The sequence below is a fragment of the Podarcis liolepis genome (genome assembly GCF_965112155.1).
Source record: "Podarcis liolepis genome assembly, chromosome: 6".
NCBI lineage: Eukaryota > Metazoa > Chordata > Lepidosauria > Squamata > Lacertidae > Podarcis > Podarcis liolepis.
Window position 1 is genome coordinate 22,221,304 of NC_139559.1, and position 14,403 is coordinate 22,235,706.

At 43.7% G+C, this 14,403-nt stretch overlaps 1 protein-coding gene across 1 annotated transcript in view; it reads left to right on the top strand.

The window, feature by feature from the left end:
- The first annotated feature begins 6,903 nt into the window (after window positions 1–6,903).
- Window positions 6,904–14,403, top strand: part of LOC310709052 (thyrotropin-releasing hormone receptor-like) — a 74,492-nt gene continuing 66,992 nt past the window's right edge. The window contains exon 1 of the mRNA XM_083508180.1: window positions 6,904–7,009. Coding sequence (XP_083364306.1) covers window positions 6,987–7,009 — 23 coding nt within the window. The 5' untranslated portion in view covers window positions 6,904–6,986. The remainder of the gene's footprint in view (window positions 7,010–14,403) is intronic.

Here is a 14,403-nt window from a genome sequence, read left to right on the forward strand (position 1 = left end):
ACTTGCACTTGACATGCTTTCAAACTGCTAGGTGGGCAGGAGCTGGGACCAAACAATGGGAGCTCACCCCATCATGGGGATTCGAACCACTGACCTTCTGATCAGCAAGCCCTGGGTTCTGAGGTTTAGACCACAGCGCCATCTGCGTCCCTCCTAAAAGTACTTAGGAACATGCAAAGCTACCAAGTCAGACCATTGGTAGCAGTGACTCTCCAAGGCTTCCCAGCCCCGAGAATGTCTGAAAAGTAGAGTGGGCAAAGCCATTTGTGAGTTTCAGTTCCTGAGGGATAGCACTGATCAAGCAAGCAAGTGTTCCTGCAAGCAGGTTGGGTCTGCTCACACCAGAACATCTGACAGTGGTGCCCTTGGAGACAGAGGCAGGGTTTGCCAAGCCACCTCAGTGCCTGATCCAGGCTTGGGCACCTGCCTGGTTGCCAGGGAGACTAGTAGGAGGTATGGCAAGGTCTGATTCCCGTGGCTGTCTCTCTTCTGCTGAGACATCCAGCAGAACATCTGTGGAGATGCCTCCTCACCCCCTTGCCAGCACCAGGATCAGGGCACTCATTCCATCCCTCCCCCCAAAAAACCAGTCCTGCCAGGAAGTTTCCCCAGGACTCCTGGCAATTTATTCCATTTTGTATGCTGCTCAGAGGGCCCATGTTGAAAGGCAAGATATGAATCTGCAAAAAGAAAATGAGTTATTGAGTTATTAGACTCTCACATTTTCCCTACGTTCATCATCACCAACGGCAGGGCAATCTGAACAGCCATCATCTCAGGTCCACATGCTTAGGAGGAAGCATCGAATGGGCAGGTTCAATAACCTTCCAGGATGTCACCAAACCAGAGATACTCAGACTTCAATTACAGTCGTACCTGGGATCCCGAACGCCCTGGAACTCAGACATTTTGGCTCCCAAACGCCAAAAACCCAGAAGTGATTGTTCCAGTTTGCAAACGTTCTTTTGGAACCCAAACAACCGACAGGACTTTCACAGAGCTTCCTGCAGCCAATCAGAAGCTGTGATTTGGTTTTCGAAAGTTTTCGAAGTCAAACGTACTTCCAGAACAGATCCCGTTCGACTTCCAAGGCATGACAGCATAGCTGTCAACTTTTCCCTTTTCTTGCGAGGAATCCTATTTGGAATAAGGGAATTTCCCTTAAAAAACGGGAAACGTTGACAGCTATGTTAACAACTGTATTTTGATTTCTGTCCTATCTTAAACTATCTATCAAAGCCTTAAAGGACATATTAAGTGAGGGGTGTGTGTGCATATGCTATGATTCTGTGTGAAGTGTAGGTGGATTCAGACATGGCCCAAGACCTAGATTCACCTCGAAAAGGACTTATGGGAACATCAGGAACAAGAAGAACAAGAACGACAAACAGGGGCACTTGGTCCAGTATGTATACCTTAACCTGGCCCAGGCAATACACACACACCACATGTCGCCTTAATGCTGCAGTTAGTGAATCACAACACTGGCCCTATCTCAGCAAGGATTGGCTGGCTGCCAGCTACTAACAATGTCACTGGAGGGTTTTAGAATCCTCTCTGTCTTTTGTTATGCAGATGAAGCTTCATACATTGCATGCATACAGTCTGGCTTCGGCTTACAGTGCCTGCATACATAACACTGTACAAGCACAAAAAGTGTAGTTTGCAGGGTGGAGTGTGGAATTGAGCCTCCCGGTTATTTTAGAACCGACTTATGAGAATAATATGATTTTGGGGTTGATTCCGACTAGGGCTGAATTGCTTTAAGTTTGGGCCCATTCTCTAGCAAAACTGACACACAAGCTACAGGACAAGGATAACTGTGACTTTAAAGATGAATGGGAACCCTTTACAAAGTATTTGAAGAAGCAACGAAGTGAATTGGACTCCTTGGCTGGCTTTGAATAAACATTCACAAAATTTTTATTGATAATAATCAGCTAAATAGTTTGAGGATCTATACAACTGCGTAACATGCAGAAAACAGCATTTTTAGAGAAATCAAAGAATGGAACTGAGGGAAGTCGGGGGGTGGGGGTGGGTGGCTTCTGTGGGGGAGGGAGGAAAAATGGGGGGGAGGATGATATGTTTCTGGATAATGTGGTTTGTTTTAATTTTGAATTAAAAAGTTATTAAAAAAAAGTTTGGGCCCATTCTGAGCATCTGGTCTTGCCTATGGAGGGTATGCTAGCAATTATATTTAAATTTGCACCTATGCTTATACATCGGCACATGGAAAAACACTACCCCATCTTGTCATTCTGTTGTTCACATCGTCAAGAACACAACAAGGTTCAGAGGCCTCCCCACACCAAACATTTTTTTATGGGCCTCTGATACTGAGGAACACGCTGAGATTTTCCTCACCTCTCCTGCTGCTCCAGTATCCTGTTGCCCCAAGACTTACCTGACAGCTGCATAGGAAGCTGCTTTATACCAAAGCAGATGCATGCAGAAGGTCCCAGGTTCAAGTCCCAGCATCTCCAGTTAGAGTCATAGAATCATAGAATTGTAGTGCTGGAAGGGACCCTGAGGGTCATCTAGCCCAAACCCCCTGCAGTGCAGGAATTGTGCTTTTTTATTTTTTATTTTTTGAAATAGGGAAGTGGGTGTTGAAACAAAGCCGCTGATTGGCAAGTGATTGGGAGCGAGATAAGGGGCGCTAGCAATAAAGGAGGCTGCCTGGGAGCGGGGAGGTAAAGACAGTAAACTTGCAAGGAGAGGAGACAGGAAGTCTAAAGCAATGAGGAGAGAAATTCGAAGAAAAGGAGGAGCAAAAAACTGCTCCAGCTAAGGAAAAGACACTAAGGTAAACAAGAGGGAAGTGGGTGTTGAAAGGAAGCAGCTGATCGGTAAGGGATCGGGAGCGAGATAAGGGACGCTAGTGATAAAGGAGGCTGCCTGGGAGGGGGGAGGCAAAAGCCCATGGATCCTCAGGATTTTTACATTGGGTCACCCCAAATTCACTATCAGATCACATAGCATGTCCATGGCTACAGCCTGCACCAAAAAACACACACATCCACTGTTTCGTGGGGCCGCAATGGCACAAAAACGTGGTTACAAAGCGCAGATCCACATGGATTCTCAGGATTTTTGCATCGGACTACCCCAAACTCACCGTCAAATCACATGTCTGTGGCCACAGCATGAACCACAAAAATCATACATCCACTGTTTCATTCAGAATATTTTTTTTCCTGTTTTCCTCCTCTAAAAACTAGGTGCATCTTATGGTCAGGTGTGTCTTATGGAGAGAAAAATACGGTAAGTCTCATGTTCTGCCGAGGTGAGAGTCTCCTGTCTGAACCACAGACAATCAGAGCCACTTGGTGGGGCTGCCTCAGTACAAGGCAGCTTCCTGCCTACTTACCATCATTCCTGTAATGAGCTTTGCTTGACTGACATTTCACCTGGTCGTTCCTACTATACTCATCAAATTTCCTTGTAAACCTCATATTGAAACCCTCCTGCGTCATTCTCAGCTAAATATTCAGGCCCAAGAAATATACCACCGGTCTTTAAATAAGATGCAAATGCTTTTATTCTTCATCTGCTCCTTATCCCGTTACTTGTGCTGCATTTATAAAACTGGAACTTAACCTGCATCTGAGAGATTGTGTCTTAAAAGACAAGAGGATAAAAAGGGAAAGGATTTGAATATTGTTGTTTAATTAGTTCTGAAATCCAGTACTAATGCGGGTGGCAAAAATATGCAATTAGGGAGCCCTTTTTATAACAGACATTCATTAGAGCCAAGCTCAGTTTAAGATTAATTCATTATAATTAAAAACATGATACAAAGTACCGTAGACCTGTAGTCCTTTAAAGAAAAAGTGCTTGGAGAATGATTCATCCATTATTCATAGCCTGTACTTTTGTTTGCTAAAGGAAAACCTTCCTAATCATTAGTATTAATCCACAAGATAGCTGTCCCAAAGGGCATTGCACGACTGGGACCTGCAAGGAGAAGATGCAGCAGAGAGGACTGCTGTCCAGGACTCCATTGCATCTCTCTCTTCCATCGCTCATGTGCTCCGTCCCCACAACAGTCTGCCAGCAATTTAGGGATGCAAGAAGGCAGCATTCTGAAAGCGTTGCACAGGCAGCAAAACTTGGCTTAGTTACAGTGCTGAAAGTTCCTAAATCATTGGTATAGGATCACAAGAATGGCTTGGAGCTGGTTGCTCCAAGCTCAAACCTTTTTAAACATTGAGCTTCTCTGGTAGACTGGGGTACAACAATAGGCTTCGTTACCTTCCTCCCAAGGTGAGGTAGAGTGACCTAGCTAAACCTGGCAGAACAGCTTACTCTATGGTGTTAACCCCTTCATGCATTAATTAGACTAAGCGTGTTCGTTCTATGAGGCTGGTTATCTCACATTTACTTCTACAAACCTTCCCCCCCAAGTTTGCCAATACTTCTCAGGGATGTGGGGGGAGCTGTTGGCTGCATAATCAAAGGCGCTGGCAGTCTGAACAAAGGGAATTATGGAATCACAGAAGCCAGAGAATTCACGAAATTCCATTTCAAAATGGAATTAAGAACTTCCATCCATGACTGGCAGCTTTGTTAGTTGCTTAACAGTACTATCCCATTCATGTTTACTCAGAACTAAGCACTCTGTATTCAAAGGGACTTACTCCCCAGGTAAGTGGTGCTAAGATACAAGGTCCTATACAGCTTGGGACTAGATTTCTTGAGAGTCTGCCTTATCTCTTAACTGCACTCTGGGGGAGAGTTTCTCCTGCAATTTCAAAGATTTCAGAAGCCCATTTCACAGCAAGTTGGAGTTGGCTTTTAGCATGGCTGACCATGTTCTGTGGACAAGCATTCCTGACAAGATACAACAAGCACCCACTATCTGCACTTTCCAGAAACAACTGAAGACATATTTCATGAAACTTTCCTAGCTAGATTAATACATCTTGGCCATAGATGTCTGTTTTGTATTGTTTTTAAACTCATCAATTGTTACTTTTTCTGGTATAACACAGCAATTTGCTTTGGGGGCCGCTGATGCTGCTTCAGATATTAACACTGTCTGCCTAGGTCCTTGCCTACTTTCCTTTGTAAGTAAACAAAAATGAGGTCCTGGCACTTTCTCCTCCCACGGAAACAAATCTTGCCATGACTGTCTCTGAAACAACCATCAGGAAACACAGTTTGGTAAATTCAGTGAATCTCAAACTGCTTCTAACATAAAACAATTTTGTGATAGTTTTTGACTTTGCCTGGAACATGCCCAGTGGCTTCCTTAATGGAAATTGTGGGCATGACCTAGCCAGAATTAAATATTTATAAGTCTCATTGATTTCAACTTCAGAAAGTTAAGAATATGCTCAGCTCTACCAATTAAATCAACGGAATGTGGTTTTTTATTTTTAAAAATGTGTTTTTTTAAAAAAAATAAATACGATAGCAGATTTGTTTTGAAAGAAAGCACCTAGACTACATTAACTAATTTATTTTTCCCTGGTGTGCATTTGCATCAAATCCATTCCATTATTAACTTCATTCTAGCAGTCCAATCCCTTCCTCATGGGAAGCATCACTATGCTTCAATGCACTGTGAAAACTAAGCATACCTGTCATGGGTTTGCCAAGGCTTTTGCAATCTGGGATTCTCATTAAGTCATCTCTAATCTCATTAAGTCAATCTAGTTAATTATTTTGAAGGAGACATTTTCTCCGGATAAAGACACTCCTTCAAGCATTAAATTTCTATTGACAGATTTGTCTACAGCAAGATTAATGGGAAACAATGGTCATGAGGTTTAAACTCCAGTTACAGGGGAAAATAAGACTTTGCTGGATTCTGAGAACATCTTTCAAACAAGTAATCATCAAACCTTTTTGCCAGTCAGTTCCCTGGGATGATAAAGTGGTCTGAATCTTTTTGGAAATGTGTGTGTTTGGGGAGGGATCCTGAAATGGATGGAGCAATCTTAAAAGATGGCCCTAATTTGGACAAAGCTCTTGTAGAACACAGGAAACTGCCTGACCTTATAGGTCAGGCTATTTGTCTGTGGTCCAGAGTTAGCTACTGCAATAGCAGCTCTATGGGGAGTCAGAGACATCACTTGCTACCTTCAATTGTCAAAGATTGATCTTTTACTATTTTAACGAATTGAATTTATTCATCACATCCTATATAAGCATTGGTGACCCCATGTTTGAGGAGGTAGACAATTTTGTCTACCTAAGGTAAAGGACCCCTGACAGTTAAGTACAGTCTCAGATGACTCTGGGGTTGAGGCACTCATCTTGCTTTACAGGCCGAGGGAGCCAGCGTTTGTCCGCAGACAGTTTTTCTGGGTCATGTGGCCAGCACGACTAAGCCGCTTCTGGCGCAACAGAACACCGAAACCAGAGCAGCACATGGAAATGCCGTCTACCTTCCCACCGGAGCGGTACCTATTTATCTACTTGCCCTTTTTTGGCGTGTTTTCGAACTGCTAAGTTGACAGGAGCTGGGACAGAGCAACGGGAGCTCCACCATAACCAGCAACCTCTCCATTGATGCTGAGCTGGACAAGTGCATTGGCAATGCAGCTATTTCAATGACTTGCCTCTCCGAAGGGTATGGGAGAATGTGGTGCTAACGACCAATGCTAAGATGGAAGTCTACCAGGTTTGTGTGTTGAGCATGCTACTTTATGGTAGTGAGACGTGGGCAACTTATAACCATCAGGAGTGATGTCTCAACTCCTTCCACTTTCCTGGGTCAGGGAAATTTTGGGCATCACATGACCAGGCAGAGATTCAAAGATGTGCTCTCCCAAGCCCACATTCCCAGGCTGTTCGCACTGTCTCAGTGATGTCCACTCTGGCTTGGTCTTGTCCACAGAATGGAAGATGGCAGGTTCCCCAAGGATGTGCTCTATGGGAACCTGGCTTCAAGCACCAAGGTCATTGGCAGACCAAGAAGTTTGCAAACATGAAGGGTGGCAACATCAACACTACTGTATGGGAATCCCTTGCAGATGACTGCAGTGCCTGGAGACAGGCAAGTTACCGTATTCTTCTGTGTATAAGGCGATCCTTTTTGGTAAAAAAAAATTAGGCAAACATTGGGTGTCGTCTTATAAATGGATAGTGAATGCGGGGGGGGACTGCAATTAATGGCAGCAGCAAGCAGGAGATTGGCAGCGGCAATTGGGCGGGTGATTGGTGGCTGCGGCAAGGCTGCTGGCGATTGGCTGTGGCTGCAGCAATTGGGCAGGTGATTGGTGGCTGCGGTGAGGTGTGCGATCGGCAGTGGCTGTGGCAAGCGATCGGCAGTGGTGGGCAGGCAGGTGAGCGATTGGCGGAAGTGACCTCCACCCACCCCCCAAAGCTAAACAATTTAATTTCTTAATTTTGGGTTAAAAGATAGGGGTTGTCTTATACATGGGGGCGTCTTATACACGGAAAAATACGGCAGGTTGTGCATTCGTAGCAGAGACCAGAGGAGGAATGACTGTTAGGAGGAGCACAGAGAGAAGAAACACCATGGAACATCTGTAGCAGCACAACTGGAGGCCTTTACCTGTCCCAGCTGCAACAAAACATGTCTCTTCCGTATTGGTCTCTACAGCCACAGCAGGCGCTGCGACCTTCCAACAGTCTGACGTCACCCACAAAGGCACACTCCTCCATTGTCTCCCAAGACAGACAGATGTCAACAAAACTGCCCCCTGCCACTGTCTTACTATTATGAAGCGAACATGAGGCTAGTCATATGTAGTCTTGCCCTAAAAATAACACATGCAACATGATGCATCACATTCAGTGGGGTTTAATCCCGAGCATATTTAGGACTGCAGCCCTGCCTTCAGCAAGGAACACACAAAAAGTTGGAACAATCCTTATACATTATTGCAGTAATGCGTCCCAAGGTTGCAAAGCATATCTGCTGCAATTACAATGACCGTCTTCGTTTCTCTTTTGGCATATGACCCAGTTTTAATCAGCTATTTTAAGTGGATGATTTATGGCATGAGCCTTTTGCAATTCCATTGCCCTCTTCATAACACAAATGCCTGCTTGCTCACAGAGCTTTTGCTCTAATACTTTTCTAACTGTCCTGGACAGCTTCGTTATGAGGGTAGGCTTCTTGGCCCACAATTTTCTTGGGTGTATTCATTCTGCAACTGCTGAGTAATTAAAAGTTATTGAGAAACATGAGCAGACAGCGATGCTGGCAGAAGATGATCTAGGAACTCTGCCAAAAGCAGAAGTCTGCCAGAAGCAGCATTCAAGATAGACAATGGTTGCCGTGCTGATCCCTGTGTTGACAATAGTGGCATCTTATCAAACTAGCAATTGGTAGAGGAGGTGGCAAAGTTTTCTTTATTAAGCAGGATCATATTTTTAGTATCTAAATGGATAAGCTACTCCAGAAGTGTAGCTAAGTTAGGCCTAAGCAGTGCTTTTTTTCTGAGGGTACACATGCCCCTAAACATTTTGAGAATCTAAGTTTGGCCTCATTGAGGGGCAGTATTTCAATATGAGTAGGAAAATGAGAGTACCCCTAAACATTTTTTCTCATGCAGCAGAATATGGGAGAATCTTGAGGTGGGTTGCATACCTGTCAACTGCCTCAGAAAACGACAACACAGGACATGCCGTTGTTTTCTGATGAGAATATGGCAACCACCTCACACAATTTTGGGCAGAGGTCTCACCCCCGAAAAGCACTTTTTCCAAGTCCACAATCTCACATGTGTTCCATGACTCAAACAGGATTTTGGATCTGGAAGGTGGTGTCCCAGATTTGGGCCACATCTTGTTGAAGGGTATGGGGTTGGACGTTGTGATCCACACGATGGTCACCTCCAGGCTTGATTATTGTAACTCGCTCTACGTGGGGCTGCCCTTGAGACTGACCCAGAAACTCCAGCGGGTGCAGAATGCCGTGCCAAGACTCCTTATGGGGTGCTGGTTTTAACATTTAAAGCCCTATATGGCCTAGGACCCCCGTACCTACGGGACCGCCTCTCCTGGTATGTCCCACAGAGGCCCTTACGGTCTTCAAATAAAAATATCTTGGAGATCCCAGACCACAGGGAGGTTAAGCTGACCTCAACCAGAGCCAGCACTTTTTCGGCTGTGGCCCTGATTTGGTGGAACGCTCTGTCACAAGAGACTAGGGCCCTGCGGGACTTGACATCTTTCCGCAGGGCCTGCAAGGTGGAGCTGTTCCACCAGGCCTTTCGCCAGGGCACAGTCTGACCCCCTCTCTCCTTCTGTAATTTAGCTAATGGGGCCTCCCGCTGCTGCCGCACCACCGGAGCACGATTTCTGTTCTCATCCTGAAGCAAAGTTCTTAACCTGAAGCACTATTTCTGGGTTAGTGGAGTCTGTAACCTGAAGCGTATGTAACCTGAAGTGTATGTAACCCGAGGTACCACTGTATTTTAATTAACTGACTGTGATTTTATGTAATTTGTGCTATTTTTACTGTTGTTAGCCGCTCTGAGCCCGGCTTTGGCCATGGAGGGTGGGATATAAATTTAAAAAAAATATTATTAGTAGTAGTAGTAGTAGTAGATTGCAGCTGTTATTCTCTCAGCCCCAGTCTCTCATCTGCAGTGTGGGGTCAATAATGCAGGTCTGCATTACAGGGCTGTTGTAAGGATACCTGACATAATGTTGGTGAACTGCTTTGGCTATTTAAAATGGGCTACATAAATACTTAGGGCCAGGGTCAAGAAACCCATTCTGCTAGTGGAAGCCAGAACAAGGACTCCCACTAGCTTCCCCCCACCTCACCCAAATCTTCGGGGGGGGGGGCGGCAGTCAGGAACACTCCCAGAACAGCATGCAAAGAGCAGAGAGATATTCCCACTGGGCAAGCAAAAATGCTCGAGCAGGAGAACAATCTCCTTATTGCGACATTGAATTCGAGTCTAAACACGATGTCACAAGGATCTCGCTTCTTAGTGTGCATTTGGAGAGAGGAAATAAAGCCTAAAAGTAAACACATAGTTATTTTTCTCCACCTGTTAATAGACTTATCAATTATTTGAACAGTCTTTGGGGGGGCCGTCAGCCACCAACACACTGCAGCGAAAAATAATATGCCCGTTAAGTCAATATTTAATAACTGCCATAGACTTGTTCCCAATACGTCCCAAATTATGATTTTTTAATGGGCTTTCCTCCTAAAGTCATTTCTCTACAAAGTATTTTCTCAGGTGCCATCTTTCCTTGCTATGAAAAATTAATGTTGATTTCCTCTCATTCTCCCCCATGCAGATGACAGAGAAATAAGCCATGTTCCTAGTTATTGGAGCCTTTTTCTGAAACTTGAGCTACACTCTTATCCTGGAAGAAGGAAGAAGAACGTTCTTGATAAGCCAAAGAGACTTTAATGAGGGTAATTACATTGCCAAAGCTAAGAGAACATTTAGCTGCTGCGCAGCACACTCAGATCTCTATATATGCTTTTAATCAGCTTGCCTACTGGTCTACTGTGAATTATAAAGTTGGATGGCAGCTTTGGGACAGTCATGCAATGAGAGGGTGGAGATGAAGTTCCATTTTTAATGGAGAATAGTTGAGAATCTCAGTGCACCAGCCAGCACAATTGCTGATCTCTGGGCTTTTAACGTTTGTGACACACAAAAGCCATTGCCAGCCCAACACATTTCGCTGTCTGAAGCAGACCTCTGATGGCAGCCGTACTTCTTTTTGGTGCCAATTCATGAAAAAGAAGTTATTTTGCCTGGCTGGAATGTGTCCTTGACCTGTCTTGATTGCCTACATAGAGAATTTATTTTATTTTATTAATTCCCTTCCATATGCATTTCAAAAATGTAAAACAGCTGAAAACAGATTAAAACAACAGGTTAAAAAAACAAACAAACCAACCAGTACCCGTGGGAGACACCTATTCATCCTAGTAAGGCTTGCCAGAACAAAAATATCTTCAATTGTTTCTGGAAAGTGCAGATCTGTTGTATCTTGACAGGAATTCTGTTATGCACAACAGGGGCAGCTACACTAAAAGCCCTGCTCTGAGTTGTTATGGAGCAGGTCCCTGAGATCTCTGGAGCTGGCAGGAGAAGCTCTCTCACAGGCAGCAATGATCTATTGGGTATAAAAGGAACAAGACACTCTCTCAAATAACCTGGTCCTGAGCTGTATAGGGCAGGAGTAGAGGAGAGTCAGTGTGGTGTAGTGGTTAAGAGCGGTAGACTCGTAATCTGGTGAACCAGGTTCGCGTCCCCGCTCCTCCACATGCAGCTGCTGGGCGACCTTGGGCTAGTCACACTTCTCTGAAGTCTCTCAGCCCCACTCATCTCACAGAGTGTTTGTTGTGGGGGAGGAAAGGAAAGGAGAATGTTAGCCGCTTTGAGACTCCTTTGGGTAGTGATAAAGCGGGATATCAAATCCAAACTCTTCTACTATGAAATGAACGAAGCTTAAGCTTTAGGGCTCCTAATCCTGGAGGGCCCCCAGAAGCAACTTAAGTTCACATTGCTACTTTTTTTTAAAAAGGGTCTAGTAGACACAATTTGAGTTGCTACTGACTCTCAAACCTTGGGATTGTTGTTCTATGTTCTTTTCTTTTCCTTTTTTATTAATATGTTTATTGATTTTTACAAATAATTTCCAAAAATCATACAACATACTTTCTTATCTTATACAATGTTTTGGACTTCCATCAACTGCATCTGAAGATTTTCCAGTCTTTATCACTTAATCTGCATTTCATTATTTTCAGTATTACATTTAATACTCCTTCACTAATAATTCTTATCATAGTTTTCTCTGCAATATTTCGCATAGTCCTCCTTACAAAACTTCTTGCAATCCTACCAGTGTAATCTGTTGATTACAATTGCTTTTCAAGTAGTTCATATATTTAATCCAATCCTCTGAGAATCTCTGATCCCGCAGGTTTCGAATCCTTCCTGTCATCTTATGCAATTCTGCATAGGGTTGTATGTTATGTATGTATGTATGTATGCATATTTATGCATGCTCTGCCCTAATATATGCATTTTTGTACACATTTTTTAGTTGGAGAATTGAATCGCAAAATTTGTAGAGGTGCAAATTTTGAAGGATAGCTGTGTTAAGTTTGCATGGTGTTTCGGGGTGTGAATTAGGTTGGTTTATGTTAAAATGCAAACCAATTTGAATTTCCACCTCCTACTTAGCCAAAAAAGGCTATATAGCTTAGAGGGACCACGAAGGCCATCTTGCTCAACCCCAGGCAGTGCAGGAATCCACATTTTGCCTAATGGGAGTCTCGAACCCATAACCCTGAGATTAAGAGTCTCATGCTGTACTGACTTTGAGCTATTCCAGCTGATAGTCTTTACAGTGCTACAAGGACACATTTGTTATTTTCTGTGGCAACTACCCCTCTGGGGTCAGGCATTTCTGTTCACAAAAGATGTTCATATTTGACATTTTAGACGCAGATCCCACAGACAACACTCCTGTGGCTTGGTGATTTCTTTCAACTAATTTATGCTCCAGAGGAGAAAAGTACTTGATAGTTATTCTATCAGTACATGATTCTATTGTACCTCCAGGGGTCAGATCCAACTTTAATTAGCTGCAGAACCTCGTTAGAGAAGCTATTGATATGAAATGGAAACAAAGAACAGGTGTCATTCCTGTCTTATCATTCTATGTCCTTAATGAGAGCTTCACTAATGGAAAATTAAGCTTCACGGTTTGGCAGATTATGACAATTCAGCTTGGTTTAATGGTTGGAACTGGATGAAAGAGACAACGTAATGTATTTTTAAGGGTGCTGTCGATCTGCAAGATGTGAGCTGGTGCTTTTTGTACTCTTGGAGAGGGTTGGGGGTTGGTCGGGCACAAAACTAAATGTTAAATCTTTCCCCCAAAGACTAAGCTCTTCAAAATCAACAGCAGTATTCAAACTGAACTGAAGCTCCAGTCAGTAAGCTGGTCTGGTGCAGCTGAACAAATGTTTGGTTTGGAAAAAATAAAGGCTCAATCCTTAACTCAATTGTGTAATGTACAGTGGTACCTCGGGTTAAGTACTTAATTCGTTCCGGAGGTCCGTTCTTAACCTGAAACTGTTCTTAACCTGAAGCACCACTTTAGCTAATGGGGCCTCCTGCTGCTTCTGTGCCACCACTGCACGATTTCTGTTCTCATGCTGAAGCAAAGTTCTTAACCTGAGGTACTATTTCTGGGTTAGCGGAGTCTGTAACCTGAAGCATATGTAACCTGAAGCGTATGTAACCCAAAGTACCACTGTACTGGGTGAATGGGTAAACAGCTGTCTCTAATTCTAACTTGCCTAACTTCACAGGGTTGTTGTAAGTTTATTAAAAGGAGATATGCCCCGACTTTTACAGGGGAGTCTACCATTCTCATCTTGCCAGAGGTCCATCAATCAAGGTCAAGGAAAGCCCTGAGTTGGCTACGGCTGAGCAACTTCAACTTCACAAGTGAAAAAGAGGGAAAGCTTGATGAGAAAAGAAAAAGAGTTGGTTAAAAAACTGGGGAATGAGGCATTAAAACAAACAATAAAAAGGGCAAAGATGACTGGAAAATTCAGGAACCAAGAGGATAAAAACTTTGCAAAAGAATGGGGAAAATGTATTAGGCTATCTAAGAGACCACTGTAAGCAGATGGAAACATTGGCAGGATTTCAATTTCACTTGTGGCGTAACAATTACAGTGGACAATAAGGACTGATATAAAAGTTAGAGATTGGAAGAATATGCAGTTTTAAATGCTTAAAATGGGAGTCCATGGAGGGGGTTGGCGGAAGTCCTGAGATTCAGAGAAATCTCTGTATATGGATATATATTTGGATTTTTATAATTTTGTATTGGCAAAATCAAATTTCAGAAAGAAAAGAAAAAGAGGGAAAGCACTGTCCTCCAAAAGAAGACAAAAGAGTTATTAGTGGTTTTGCACAAGTTTTCCATGAAATGTCCTCAAGGTAATTTTGGTGTATATATGCTAATGTGGAAATAATGAGCATAATTTTAAGAGAAATACGGTGCATCTCACCATAGTGGATGACCCATGTACCTGCTCAGTTTGCTGCCTTAGTCTGCTGCCAGGGGCTAATGGGCAGCTCCAAGGCCTCTGTTCTCCCTCTGACAGTTATTTATCTTTAAATCAGACTTGGACTGAACACCTCTTTAAATAGACACCTATCCTCTGTTAGCCTTTCAAATAGAGGACCACCCTCTGGAAGTAGGACACATGGCCACCCTAAAGGACAGGCAGCCCTGCAGTTGTCCAGGCAACAGCGACAGCATCATCACTAGAAGCTGCCGTGTCAGATAGGAACAGGGCAGAGATGAGCACTCCCGTTGCCAGGGCAACGGAGATGCTACCTCCCATTGGATAAGTCTACTTATTTCCAGTGCTGTTTAGTTGCTTTCATGATCAATTGCATACCTAACTCT